Source organism: Rattus norvegicus, chromosome 2, assembly GCF_036323735.1.
Source record: "Rattus norvegicus strain BN/NHsdMcwi chromosome 2, GRCr8, whole genome shotgun sequence".
Lineage (NCBI taxonomy): Eukaryota > Metazoa > Chordata > Mammalia > Rodentia > Muridae > Rattus > Rattus norvegicus.
The window spans coordinates 218,828,668-218,842,769 of record NC_086020.1 but is presented as its reverse complement, the minus strand read 5'-3'; the positions used below and the strand labels follow the sequence as shown (position 1 = coordinate 218,842,769).

The window sequence follows — 14,102 nt, the reverse complement described above, 5'->3', positions numbered from 1 at the left end:
CAGTAAAGTTTTGAATAAGCGCCATGACAAAAACTCCAGTTATATGGTATATTTATAATATGTGCACTTTGAGAAAAAATTGCCCTATATCATGCACATACTGACTTTTTAAACTTGTGATCCACCTGCCTCTCTGACTGAGTAATGGGCTTACTTATTTAATTATGTGCACGCCCTGTTTGTTTTGTTATGTAGATTTCTATAAGCTACAAAGTTATAGCTGAGACAAGGACTAAACCAATATCTAAAATAATAATAATTATTATTTTATGATTGTGTTACTGGCATAAGCATCTTTTTTTTCATGTCAACATTGTGATTGGCTATATACATTCAGTTACAAAAATCTTGATTAGCACTCTGCTTGGAAAATGTAGCTAGGACAGTTTATTTTAGCGTGTGCTGGACTTTAATTGCTATCATTATTTTAAAAAAAATCGCGTCCAAAGATAGGTAAAGCCAGCTATGCTCAGCTATGATCAACCCATCCAATGGCGATGAGAAATCTGTCTACAATGCCGTAAACGTTGGAAGAAGAGCCACAATACGGAGTTGGAAGGGAAAGCAGAAGCCATTCTGCTGTGTTATACTTCTGCCGCTGTGCTTGTTTGAGGTAACAGTGACAAAGTCGGTCTGCATAATCTTTGACACTAGAGTGGACTTGGGACTTGACTGCTAACACTTGAATCTGGCGCTGCCTGTTGTTAGCATGGAGGCCACTGTGGTTTCTCTTTCTTCATACAGAAGAACAGCAACACAGAAGCACTCTTTGGGTGTTTTGTTTTTTTTTTTAAACATTAAGCAAGTGGCTAACAAGGAATGCTTCAAACCACATCCCACACTCAAGGAATGGAATCACCATTAGTTGACTGACAAGAAGACATGGCTTGGAGTCAAGTGGAATTTTTTTTTCTTTTGCCATCTGTATGTACGTGGGTGTTTTTTGTCTGCATGTGCACCTGGCTACCATGTGCATGCAATGCCTACAGAGCACAGAAGGTGGTGTCAGATTCCCTGGAGCTAGGGTTACGTACTCCAGTGTGGGTGCTGGGAATTGATCGCAGTCCTCTGGAAGAGCAGCCAGCATTCTAATCTGCTGAGCATCTCTTCGCCCCCTAGATAAGACTTTGGTAGCCAAGAGGCAAGACATAGAGAGCCACGGTCAGAGCAACCAATCCTCCCACAAAATAACGCTGCAAGGGGTAAAAATATGTCTGTGACACCAATGTGATATCAGAATGATAGACCTGAGCATCCAGACCATCTTCTACAGACTGCAAGCAACTGAACACTCAGGATCTCATCCATGCACCTGACAGTGTGAGGTCATGGTCCTTGCAATCAACACATCACCATCACCACCATCACCATCATCATCATTATTTATTAGAGGAAGCACATATCACTGATATACTAATCAATCTATGGGAGAACCCCAGGTAGCAAGATTCCCACCAGCAGATAGTCCCTTCCACAGCAGTCCACTAACAGGTGCTAAGGTAGCTGAGTCTGTTTGACACAGTGCCCTGGGTTATCTGCTGAACCATCTGTGAAGAAGGCCTGACATTTCCTTGTCCTGACCCTGACACTCACTCTTCAGGTGGGATAGGTGCAGTTCCCAGGAGATAAAACAAAGCAAAACAAAACCAAAAAATGCCATCATCCCTTCGTCAGTCCCACTGGATTACATGAGATAGGAAGTTTCTTTACTTTTCATCTGTCTCTGTACATCTTCCTGGAGTCCGGTGAAGAGATTGGGTTCTGGGAGAGAAAGACATCATCTTCATTAGGAAACACCCTCTTGGAAACCTTCCCATTGGCTTACAGCCAATGTTAGGTCACAATCCTAAACTTGAAGTCGAAATATTAGATTATTGTTTGAAACTCTGGCATTAGTCCATTTTCCATGCCTCAAGTTTATTTGTGCAAACAGCATAGGACCCTGTCATCTGCAAATAGTGTGTAGGCGGGCGTGTCACTGTCACATCAGTGTTCACACTGGCAGGAGCCTTTTCTACGGGGCCTTCACAGGGGCCTGGGCACCCTTGGGAGCCTGGGCCTTAGCTGGAGCTGAAGCCTGGGCCTTAGCTGGAGCAGCAGCCTCTGCCTTGGTCTGAACCTTGGGTTTTGGTTGGCAGAGCCTACGACCCTTGGCCATGTAGCTTCAAATCCTCTTCCCGAGCTTGCGGTGATGGCTGAGTTTGCGGCTGGGGTCCTTTGACATCTTGGGCTTGATGGCCTGAGGCTTCACGAGGGCCTTGATGGCCTCTGCGTGTGCATTCACTGCCTTTGCACTCTTGGCCTGCATCTTCTTCAGGCCTTTCTTCCTCATGTGCTTCTGGGCAAAGCCCATGTTCCTCAAGAACTTGGGGGCAACCCCCTTAAGAGGTTTGTATTTTTGTGACCAGGGTTTCTTGATGCCATTTCTGGGCCATTTGCCGGACTGGTTTTGTGTGTGTTGTGGTTCTTGGACTTGGTCATGACTACACGGTAACCTGAGGATCCTGCACTGCCTGGGGCCAGAAAAGCCATGTAGTTGTTGTTGTTGTTGTTGTTGTTGTTGTTGTTGTTGTTGTTGTTGTTGTTTATATATACCAGTCAACAGGCAGGAATTTTCGTCCCCAAAATGCTCCTAACTAAGGTCATACCATGTCATTCTCCATTACAAATGCATCTTCAGTGTCTGTCACCTAATGCTTGGTGGCGGGATGAATGAATCACTGGCGTCTTTTGCCAAGCATCACTCGGGAGACACCCAGGCTTTGGTGCTGGTTGCCCGTAGTAATGGAGTACCCTGTGACAAGGAGCTCTTCCTTGTGAGATTTCAGCTCATCACCGGCTCTGCCTTGCTTTCTGTTGCTATGATGAAAAACACTCTAACCAAATTCAACTTGGAGAGGAGACTAGTTATCGTATACCTCAGAGTCTGTTCTGGTGAGAAGCCAGGGCAGGAGATCAAGGCAGAAACCAAAGCACAAACCATGGAAGAAAGATGCTTAGGAGCTTGCTCCCCGGGCTTGCTCATCAGGCTAGCTTTCTTCTACAACCCAGGCCTAGAGACAGTACCGCCCACAGTGGACTGAGCTCTCCTATAGTAATCACAGTCAAGAAAAGGCCTCACAGGCAAGCCCAGTGAAGGAGGTAAATCTAACTGCAGCTAACTCTTCCCTGGCGTGTCAAGCTGGTTACAGAAGCTAACCGTGCACGGTCCTACATAAGTCAAGTCTGTTCTTGGCGAAGCATTTTTGTTAACTGATACGGACCTTTGATTTTACTTTCTATATAGCTATTTCCAGTGACAAGATCTCTGAGTAGAAATTCCCTGAGGATCAGGAGGAATACTCAGAGTTAGAAACCCTAATGCAGGAGCTCCGCATTGACATAATAAATAAACATTTTTGGGACTTCCTAACCAATGATAAAAGCCAGGACTTTGGGGGTTAGCTTCCTTTTTTTTCTGACAAAAACTAGAATGGAAACCAGGCCAGGCTGTGTCCCTGACTTTTTTATTTACTTATTTTCCTTTTTATTGTGTGCTGGTTTACTGTGTGCAGGTTTCACACATGCTAGACACATTCTCTCACCCTGAACCCATATCCCTAGCCCTCGAAAGGTAGTTGTCTACCTCGAAAAAACAAATACATTCTGTTTTCCTTAATTATGTTTTGTTCATTAATTTTCAGTTTCATCCCCACATTTTTGGTCTACCAATATTTTTTTTTATTTTCATCTCATCTAAAAAAGAAATTGTGGAGGTTGAATATTGAGTGTCCTGGGAGGTCACATTGCTGTCAGACATGGCTGCTGGACATGGTCACGAACACGGACATGGTCATGGTAAAATGGAACTTCCAGATTACAGACAGTGGAGAATTGAAGGGACGCCATTAGAAGCAATGCAGAAGAAGCTTGCTGCACGAGGGCTGAGGGATCCATGGGCTCGCAATGAGGCTTGGAGATACATGGGCGGCTTTGCAGACAATATCACCTTCACGAGCGTAATGTTAAAAGGATTCAAATGGGGGTTTGCTGCGTTTGTGGTAGCTTTAGGGGCCGAGTATTTCCTGACTTCCCATGAGGTTAAGAAGCATCACTGAAGAGAGCACCTGTGACGTCTTCCATGAAAATAAGATTTCTCTCACCATAGCATCCTTGGCTGTGTGTCTGTCCTTGAAAGAATATTGTATGGTTTAATAAAGCAAGAAAAACTGTGGGTTTTTTGTAACTATTAAATAAAATTAAAAAGAAAAAAAAAGAAATTGTGATGTAAAAACTAAGGTATCCCTGGCAAGCCACCTATACTTACATGAAAATAACCAATCAGCAAAGCATCGAGAGCTATGAGCCAAGTCACCTTCCGCACTTACGACTTCTCCTCAACGACTGACAATACAGCCATGAACAACAGAAGTGCCTGGTGTTACATTGCATGAGAGTTAGGAGCTTCCTGTGGGAAGATAGGAAAGAGAAAAGTGCTGTAAATAATATCACTCGAAATTGGTAATAGTAATAATTGATATTACTAATGATATATCACTGAATATTGGAGAGCAGCCTGGGCTGCGAAGGTCAAAACAGCAGAGTCGTGGGACAGCGAGTGTTGTGGATGTTTTTCAGAGGAGCGTTAGGGAAACCTTTCTAGAGTGACTGGAGTTGAGGCTTGAGTTGGGAGCTGGGCTCACAACCAGAGCAGCAGCTGTGCAGATGGGGAGCAGCCAGTGCAAACTCACGAAGCTCACACATGGCTCGTCCCAGAGAGAACCAAAGCAAGGAGGCCAGAGAAGAGGAAGAAATAATGGGAGTCAGAGGAACTAGGTTAGTGAAACAGCAAGAGGTGTTACATTAGGAACAACTCATTCACATTTATAGATTTAAACTATTTTTTTTACATTTATTTGTGAGTGTGTGTGCACACACACCCAACTCTAGGAGCGTGAACAAAATAACGATCAGTGGGCATCCTTTGGACTTGGACTTTATTGGCAACCTTAAGAGAATGCGTTTAATAGAGTGTTGAAGGTGAGAGCTGTAGGATAAAGAAAGTTTGGAAGTGAGGAAGGAAAGAGAAGGAGATGGGATGACTCTTGAATTTGGCACCACTGGAAGGATGAGAGAAACAGGCCAGGAGGCACCTTCTCTTAGGCACCTGCTGTCAAAATGGCAAGTTTGCTTTTTTACATTTCCTGTTACTATGACTACACACTGGGTACTATATAAAGAGTAAAGGCTCTAAGGACCCAAAATCAAGGCATTGAATGGCAAAGGCCTTTTTGATAGTGAGGACTTAGTGTAGAGTGCCAAGTTGACATGAAACAAGACCATCAAAGACAAAGAGGTTATGGGGCAAGTGTGCTGGATAATCACTAGCGTGGTTGTTGAACTGGCCAAAATTTATATCTGGATTCAAGACGCCTAGAGTCCAGAGTCAAACAAGCAGATGGCTCAGCAGTTCCCAGAAGACACAGGTAGTAGTAACACGGTTGCCTATTTTGATACTTTGTTTTTCCCTTTCATGGTCCACCAAAACCATCTACTGCAGATCTGAGCAGAGGAAGTGGAGGGAATGGGGGCAAACCAATGTGCTCTCTTAGGTCCCGAGATGCAGGTCTCACAACTGTTTCCCGTGAATCTGCATCTTCCATTGGTAAAATGGAGAGTTCGTGACTTGACAGGGCCTGGGCCTAAGCCTTAAGATGCATCTGTTTTTCTTTTGTCCCCCATTTAGTAGGTGAACCAATGTGGAGCATGCCAGATTTGGTCTTCACTTGACCTTCCGGAGTCGACTTCGGTGGGTTCTATGCTTATCTCTTACTGTTGCCTGCCTTGTTGCGCACCCACGCTGGCCACCGTCACTTTTCATTTGTTTATTTTGCCAAGTCCTTGCCTCAGAACCTGCCCCTCCCCACTTACATCTCCTCCTTCCTTTTTTTCTCCATCCTCCAAATGGTCATACCACAATAATTTCCCTTCACACTGCTCCAGCCAGATGGCACAGAGACCCCCTTGCCCAGCCCCTTGAGAACAGCTGCCATTGTCATTGCTGTGAACACGTCATGGCTTTGAACTTGTAGCTGGGACCCAAACTTGAGGCTCAGAACCAGGAGGGGCTGCTCTAAAAGACAGGGCTCGTTAGCATTTTTCCAATCTTCTGTGTATCGAAATCTCATTGTGGAAGTTTAATTCCTTAGCCACCTGACTCGACTTCCTAGCCATGAAGTTCCCTTTGTGCCTGAAACTCAATTAGAGTCCCGTATTTCTCATCCCCACAAACAGATGTGGAAACACAACTCTGTTTGTGGGCTGTCGGCACGTGTGTCTTTGTGTGGGCAAGTGTGTGCCTGTCCCCTTAGGAATCTAGTAAATTCTCTTCACAGTCTCTAAGTACCTTATTTAAACATGGTCACTCAGCAAGAAGAATACAGTTGCTGTCTGTTCTGCCTTCCCATGAAGACAGCCCCTGAGGAAAGATAAAGGGGTAGGATTCATTTGTTTCTGAGCATAAGATTGCTAGAGTCACAGCAACACAGAAATTCTGTTCCTATGGTATATGATCATAATTTTGAGTCCTCAGAGACGACAAGTCAGTCATGGGTCTAAAAACCCAAACTACCACCACCACCACCACCACCACCATCATGACGACAAAGATTCATATGTGTGAACCAATATCCATTTCAAAAGCACTATTGTGTTGTAAACCATGGGTAGTGTGTGTGTGTGTGTGTGTGTGTGTGTGTGTGTGTGTGTGTGTGTGTGTGTGCTTTCACTTTTGGGGGGTGGGGAGGGCAGGGGGTTCCTTTCATTTTAATCTAATTGTGTACAGCCCAGGCACATTTTGCCACGCAGGGAGATTCCTTAGTGTCCCTTCCCTACCACATACTCTGACCTCTTTCATTCTCCCTTCTCCTGTCAGAGAATATCCCCACACACACCCTCCTCCCTCCAGGGTGGGGAGAGATTCCCAGAACGCTGATGTATTCTGCCTCGCTGCTGAGGAATGTACTGTCCCCTCACTTGGCAGCAAATGAAAGTGGGTATTAATTTCTCGAAGAGCGGGGAGACACAGAGAGTGGAGCTGCAAGAACCACATCACCCAAATCTGCACGTAGGACGCAGCACGCTGCCACTTCAAAGGAGAGTGGCTGAGAGAAAGAAAGGGAAGAGGAGAGTCTCCTGACTTGATGTCCTTGTACTTCGCATCATAGGTTTTGGATAGAGATGCGAGAGGTTCGGCCCTGAAGGGAGCTAAATTATGCAGCTGCAGGGACGCCAGGGCCTCCAGAATAGGATGCTTCGTTTGGATTTTGCACAATGCTATTGAAGTGCTTATTTTCCTCCTGAAGAGACACAAACAGATGCAAACTTCTGTAAACACTTTAGAAATGAATTCAGTGAGTTTGGCCTCTCAGCAGTGCTCAATAGCTGACAGAAAAATGTCTAATTAGTGCAAGTGGAAATAATAGGGCCACTTGGATTCCTTCCATCCTCCTCCAAGTCTCCTTCTCCAAGAAACTCAAAGGCCCTTTTGTCTGGCAGGTCACCCTCTCTCGGGCTTTTGTGCTCCGATCTATTAAGAGTAGAAGGGGAGAAAATAGATTAGGCAATGTTCCCTGCTCAAATATATGACGCGTTCGTGCGGGCTGCAGAATGCGCCTACAGGTGCTGGGGGAGGGGTCTCCGGGTTAGTGACAGCAAAAAAAAAAAAAAAAAGGAACGCGCACGCGCACTAGAGCGCTGGAAGGTTCCCTTGGAAGAGCTAGCTTCCCGCTTGCTGCATGAAAATGGGGCGGCTTCCTTTTTTTTTTCCCAGTCTCAGAGAGGTTAGTTCTCAGGGTCGGTGAAGGGATGAAAAAGATGAAAAAGACATGTGACGTTTTACCATGTTTCTAGAGAACACTTATAGATTCAACGGTCATTTCTGTTTAAGTATTGAAAATTCCACTGCAGCCTACACCAGGGTTGGGGGCTGGGGGAGCCTTTTCCATGGGTTTATATTTTGTCACACAAGAGAGGGGGACTGAGTGACAGACTTCGTTGGTTGGTTGGTTTTCCCTCGTGGTGTCTGTCACCTCATTTATTAAGCAGCCACACCATGCTGAACCCTCGAAGGAGAGTTTTCTTTAGTTCTGAAACAACACTGCAAATAGTAACGATCCAAGATGAGATCGGATTGGAGAGGTTACGCCGCCATTTGCCAGGGCAACCCATGAGGAGCTAGGATACAAAGGCAAGGAGAGACAACTGTTGGCACAGGGCTCACCTTGTGTGCATGAGACCCTAAGTTTCATTCTCAACACCACGACAAACCAATGAGCCACAGAGAGCTGTGGCTTCATCTCAGAAATTATATTTTTTTTAACTTTGATTTAAATGATATTTTTACATCTTGCATTTGCATACCTAATATTTTCTCCATGCCCTGGAACATTATCAAATAAAGCTATGAGAGCAGTCTGTGCTTTGGGAATTACTTTCTGTAGATTGTATAGACCATGCTTCTTTTGCAACTGGGAACTTTCACTTCCTGTTAATTGTGTCAGTTTTACCTGATCGGATGGTGGGTGTTTTACAGGTTTCTTGAGTTTTGCTCTGTGAAGCAGCTTAACTCTCTTGAAGCTAGCTAAACATCCAGACTCTAACTTCGTCTGGTCTCTAAAGCCAGACCTTCCAGAACACGTGGTCCCATGCTCTGTGAAGGGACAAGACTTACAGAAAGACGAGATGCTTGAGACCTAAAGAAGACTTGAGCTTTGATTCCTAGCACCCATGTAAAACGCCAGTCATAGAAGTGTGTGCCTCTCAGAACTAGGGAGGAAGTCTGCAGGAAGGAACAGGATCCCTGAGACTTAGTGGCCAATGCATCTAACCAGCCATTGAGCTCCAAATTCAGTGAGAGATCCTGCCTCAAAAACAAACAAACAAACAAACAAACAAAAACCATTAAGAACAAGGAGGAAAATAACTGATCAAGGGTGCTGACCTTTGACCCTCTCACACTCTGCACACCTATACACACATAAACGTATACATATGAAAAACCTGTGTAAACATGCACAGATGATGCATATCACACAAAGATACTGTGCTGATGACATCGCCAGGCACCATAGCAGGAATTAGCCTAGATATGTATGATGTGCATACATATGTAACACACTGCTTACCTGTGACAGGGGAGGGAATTTGTCCTATCCGAGGTAGAAACTTGAAGGAATCACACTGAATAGCTCACAAATAGACCGATGCTGTATGACTCTACTATAGATACCTAAGCCAATGTAATTCTTAGAAACGGGGCAGAAGGGTGCTTTTCAGCAATGGAAGAGATGTGAAATGCGTTCTCTCAAATTCTCAAGATTAAAAAAAAAGTGTCTTTAGCATAACTGCACTTTAAAATTGTGAGAGTAAGTGTTGAGAGAGGTTGAAACTGAGACGGGCTCCTGTTTGGCTCCCTTGCACTGGATTTGTAACTTAATAAAATATACACTTAACCTCTCATCTCCCTTTTTGGTATCAATTCTAAGGCCACTGAAGAGTTCCGGTGAGAATGGGAACTTTGGATTTTTTTTCAGAAAATAAATGTTGCCACTAAGATGAGACCCACTATGACTGGTGAAGAAAGAGCAGGGACCACATCTGGAAAGTGGCCTGCCCCTAAAACATGGGTTTTGGGGGACTACTTCAACTGCCTGAAGCAAATGGACTTCAAAGAGAAGGGGCAGAACATGTGCTGGAGTGCTATGTCAGAGAACATCATCTCTAAGGTACAGGGAAATGTGCACGCTGACAGGAGGGAGTGGTTCTGAGCAAACTATGAGAGGCCCACAGTAAGAGAAAGTTCAGCCCCCTCGACCTGTAGATGGTAGCTCATGCTGCCAACCAGGGGACGGTATTTACATGGTGCCCACAGGAAGGGCTCTCACCAGACCCTGGCCTTATCAGGCAGACCTGAGCATGTGCAAAACTGTCAACTTGCTTTTCTAACTTTTGAACCTATGCTTTAGGGCATTGAGTTAACGGAACTCGCTGTGACATTTGCTTCTCGGAGTGATGTTTCTTGAGAAATAAAAAGCTCAATAACAATATTTTATATCTGCTTGCTGTTGTGGTTGGAAGGAACATGGCTCAATCAAGTAGACTTACAATAGAGTGTACGTGATCCTGAAATGAAGATGGGCTGGTAAAGGAGAAATGTAGCTTCAAGGTTGCACTCAGGGAGGTGAGGAGCTGTAGCGATGGATCAGCCATTGAGAGATCCTGGGTTCGGTCGCCAGCACCCACATCACTCACAGATGTAGCTCCAGTTCCAAGAGATCTGACGACCTCTTCTGGCTTCAGTGGGCACCTGCATGTGTGTGGTACATACATACATACACACACACACACACACACACACACACACACTCGCACACTGAAATATGTACTTCTTTCCATCCTGCAGTAACAGGCAATGTCTCTCTAACATTTCTTAGTTTGACATTAAGAGGTTCATTTTCCTGTGGTCAAAGCCATGTGTCACATGACTACTCTCAGGTTTACTGCAGTCTGGTGGGATCAGGGGTGGAGAACGATCTCAAGTAGCAAAACACATGGTTGCTTCAAAGACAGGGACACGGACTATGGTGACTTTTCAAAGGAAGGTAGTATTACTGCCATGATCTTTGAGAAGAGCCAATAAGTAATCCCTCTTCCTCTTCTGGATTCTGAAAAAATGGAAAATTACACAATAGTGTGGCCAACCACATATTAAATATTGCTCTCTCTGTGTGTGTGTGTGCGTGTGTGATTTATATGTATATATAGTGTGTGTGTATTCGATCTTATTCTGTTGAGGACAGAGTCTCTTATTAAACCTAAAGACAGCCGTTCAGTCAGGCCAGCTAATCACTGAGCCCCCAGAATCTACCTGTCTCTGTCCCCTCTTCCCCTTCTGTGCTGGGGTTACAGGTGAACACAGCCACATTTGGCTTTTATGGGATGCTGGGATCCAGACTTAGATGCTCCTGCTTGCACAGCAAGGCCTCTTAGTAGGTGAGCCATCTCCCCAGTCTAAGAGATTGTTACCTTCAATCCTGACAAAGACCAGGTTGGATAATAAAGCTTCGTTATTAGAGTACAAGAGATCTACCCTATGGCCTGAACGATCGAATACCCTTCCATAGTCACAGAAATGGCCTGGCCAAACAGAACATCCCTTAGAGGGCGGCTGCCAGATAAGACTTGAAGAGAGAAAAGGATCCGTTTCTTTAAACAGCTTGTTCCAAATAGAAAAGGAGAACAAGCAAAGACCCTCAGTTATTCTTACTAAGTGTTCCAGTCAGAGTCACTCTGCCTCCCATGCAGCAAAATAAAGAACTAGAAGCCAGAAATGCAATGGTCATTGACCTACAGTAACAGGAAAGGAAACTCCAAGGAGAGATGTTTGTAAGCTAATAAACAAGAGGAGGAGGAGAGAGAAAGGTAGGGATTTTCTCTACTAAGGATTGATATCTCCTTCACAGTAAGAACAATGAAGACCTAGGACAGCAAGATGAATTTAACTACAGGGTATCATTTCCATACTTTATAAAGGATGGTTCATGAGCCAAGAAACCATCGCTGTGAAAGAGTAGAGTAGTTGTACTGTCATTAGTAAGCACTACTTGATCTGTGAATGCTGATACACACACACAGAAGACATGTTCCATGCTTAAATGTTATTCTCTATGCAGTGCCATATAGATCTATAGATGGAAACCAAAACTTAAGTCAGAAATCAAGCCATGTAAATAAATACCATAGCTAAAACCCAGCATAGACCAGAAGTGAAAGTTTGGGCCTACTGCACTTAGAGTTATTCTTTAGTCAGTTTTCCATTGCTTGCTCCCAGGAAATAAGAGAAAAATAACTCACAAATAGATCAGGGTTGTTTTGCTCCACTGTTTTGAAAGTTCTGATCCACAGTCCTTCAGATCTACTGCTCAGGGGTCCCTAGTGGGCATGCTCACCAGCAGTGACTATGGAAACAACTGCTCCACTCATGGCCAGAAGAAAAAGAAAGGTGAGGGTGGGTCCCATCATCTTCCTTGAGGACACACCTCCCAAACCAGGAGGACCTCCCACTGAGACCTACCTCCAAAAAGTGTTCTAGCACTTTCCAGTACCTTATCTGGGAAGCAGACCTTTCCCACATAAGCTTTGGGGTCAGGAGAAAGTTTCAACATGCAGACTACAGCACGGTGTTGAAACTCTGCAGAACTGTTGCTGGGAAGGTTTAATGAGTAGGGAGCATTTTCAATGAGGATGCGTCTTTCCTTACTGTTGACAAGAGAAAAATTCTGAAATAGTCTAAATGTAAAGACTTATTTTTATTTTGTGCATACATGGTGTGTGTGTGTGTGTGTGTGTGTGTGTGTGTGTGTGTGTGTGTGTGCAGGCATTGGCTCTCCAACTGTAGTTACAGGCTTTTATGAGCTACCTAACATGGTGTGGGAACCAGAGTCCTCTGCAAGATCAGCAATGCTCTTCACCGCTAGGCCATCTCTCAGCCCTGGTATGTCCTAAATCTAATTAAAGGGACTTAAGGATGGACAGAAAGAGTAGAGGAGTTTACTCATCTACAAGCTTGGGCCAGGAGGAACAAAAATCATTCTGTTATTTATTTTTATGTTCTTTAAAACCTTAATTAAAATCCTGTCACCACTGCTAGGTGACAACATTTCTCACTTACATCCCAACCAAGCAGGAGCGTGGGTCTCTGCTCCCATGGGTGAAGGTTTGTTCTCCACCTTGTGCTTTCCCACACCTTTTCTTTATAGCTAACGTGTAGGCACCATGTGACTAGCACAGGCCTCGGTTCCCCAGGTTTTCATTACAGGTAAGTGTCTTAGCTCATGTCCCACTGAACACTCTGCGTTTGTTACCTAGACTTCCTGATGAGAGAGGGTGAGCTTGGCCAAAGAGTTGGTCCTTTTTCTCGCTGCCATCTATAACTGTTACTAAGATTCTCCGAGAGATGCCCAACCCTCTGAGTGTGGGTTGAATGCGTTGAGTTGCATCCTGCTTAAATCAGCAACCACAGCAAACCAGACTACACCTCTGGTGCCGACAAGCGTGATTATCAGGTCATTGACATCTGTCAGACTCCTAGCTTTCTTCAGGCTAAGAGGTAGGAGCTGGGGTGATCTGGACCTGACTCTCTTGTATTCACTCAAGCTCAGCTCCCTGGCCCAACTCTTGTAAAGGTAACTTCTTTGGGCTTTGATAATGGAGTCTGCCTGGGGGCGGGGGATTGCTGTGGTAACTACACAGATTATTCACAGAGTGTACTCAGTGCTGTGCCCAGAGCCTAGCTTAGTCTATCAAGGGCTAAGTGCTGCTGTGAAGAAAGCAGTGCCAGTGTGCAGCTCGTCGAGGTCAGAAATCACTTCCAATGCTTTCCAGGCTTCATCTGGGAGCAAAATTGCCTCGAAAAGACGCAAGCGGATTCGGGTCAGAACACGCAGAAACTGCTTGGTGATGCCCTCACTTAACACTGACATGGCGGTTCTCAGTCCTTCTAATGCTGCGACCCTTGACTACAGTACAGGTTGTGGTGACGTCCACAACCGTAAACTTATCCTCATTGCTGCTTCATAGCTAATTTTGCTACTGTTATGAATCATAATGAAACTGTGTTTTATGATGATCTTAGCTGACACCTATAAAAGAGTTGTTTGACTCCCCCTCACCCCCAAAGGGGTCGTAACTCACAGGTTAAGAAACACTGCCCTAGCAGATGACAGTGTTTTCCACGGAAATTCACCTTTTCATTTTTATGTCTTTTTTTTTTTTTAAAGAGAGTCGCTAGCCCATGTTGACCTCTAACTTAGCATGTAGCCAAAGATGGCGCTGAACGTAGGCTAGCAGTCCGGTGCATGCAGTGCTGAGACTCAAACCCAGGGCTTCCTGTGTGCTAAGGAAGCACACTGGCAGCTGGGCCCAGCCTTTATCGTCACTTCTCTCTCATGGTCCACTTCCAAGGCATAATTGTTTCCCCCCTTTGTTTATAAACATGTATATGTGATTTATATCAAGAGGGTAATAATGAAAATCAAATTTAAATTTTGAACTAATATGCTGTT

The 14,102-nt window shown here is 44.7% G+C and overlaps 2 protein-coding genes and 1 pseudogene across 6 annotated transcripts in view; 2 read left to right on the top strand and 1 right to left on the bottom strand.

The window, feature by feature from the left end:
• Alpk1 (alpha-kinase 1) overlaps nt 1–14,102 on the top strand; it is a 122,589-nt gene that overhangs the window by 81,244 nt on the left and 27,243 nt on the right. For 3 of the 5 annotated variants that reach the window (XM_039104062.2, XM_039104061.2, XM_017591342.3), the window contains one exon: nt 9,573–9,764. The exons of the other annotated variants lie outside the window; for them this stretch is intronic. In XM_039104062.2, the coding sequence (XP_038959990.1) occupies nt 9,573–9,764 (192 nt within the window). The remainder of the gene's footprint in view (nt 1–9,572; nt 9,765–14,102) is intronic. 5 annotated transcript variants of the gene reach the window in all.
• On the bottom strand, nt 2,015–2,481 carry Rpl29-ps5 (ribosomal protein L29, pseudogene 5; annotated as a pseudogene).
• On the top strand, nt 3,719–4,213 carry Ndufb3l2 (NADH:ubiquinone oxidoreductase subunit B3 like 2). The gene has a single exon (XM_039104063.2). The coding sequence runs from the start codon at nt 3,798–3,800 to the stop codon at nt 4,095–4,097; it is 300 nt and encodes a 99-aa protein (XP_038959991.1). The 5' UTR covers nt 3,719–3,797; the 3' UTR covers nt 4,098–4,213.

Bases quoted from the DNA above. Each gene is read 5' to 3' on its own strand.
- Ndufb3l2 (XM_039104063.2), top strand. From the start codon at position 3,798: ATGGCTGCTGGACATGGTCACGAACACGGACATGGTCATGGTAAAATG.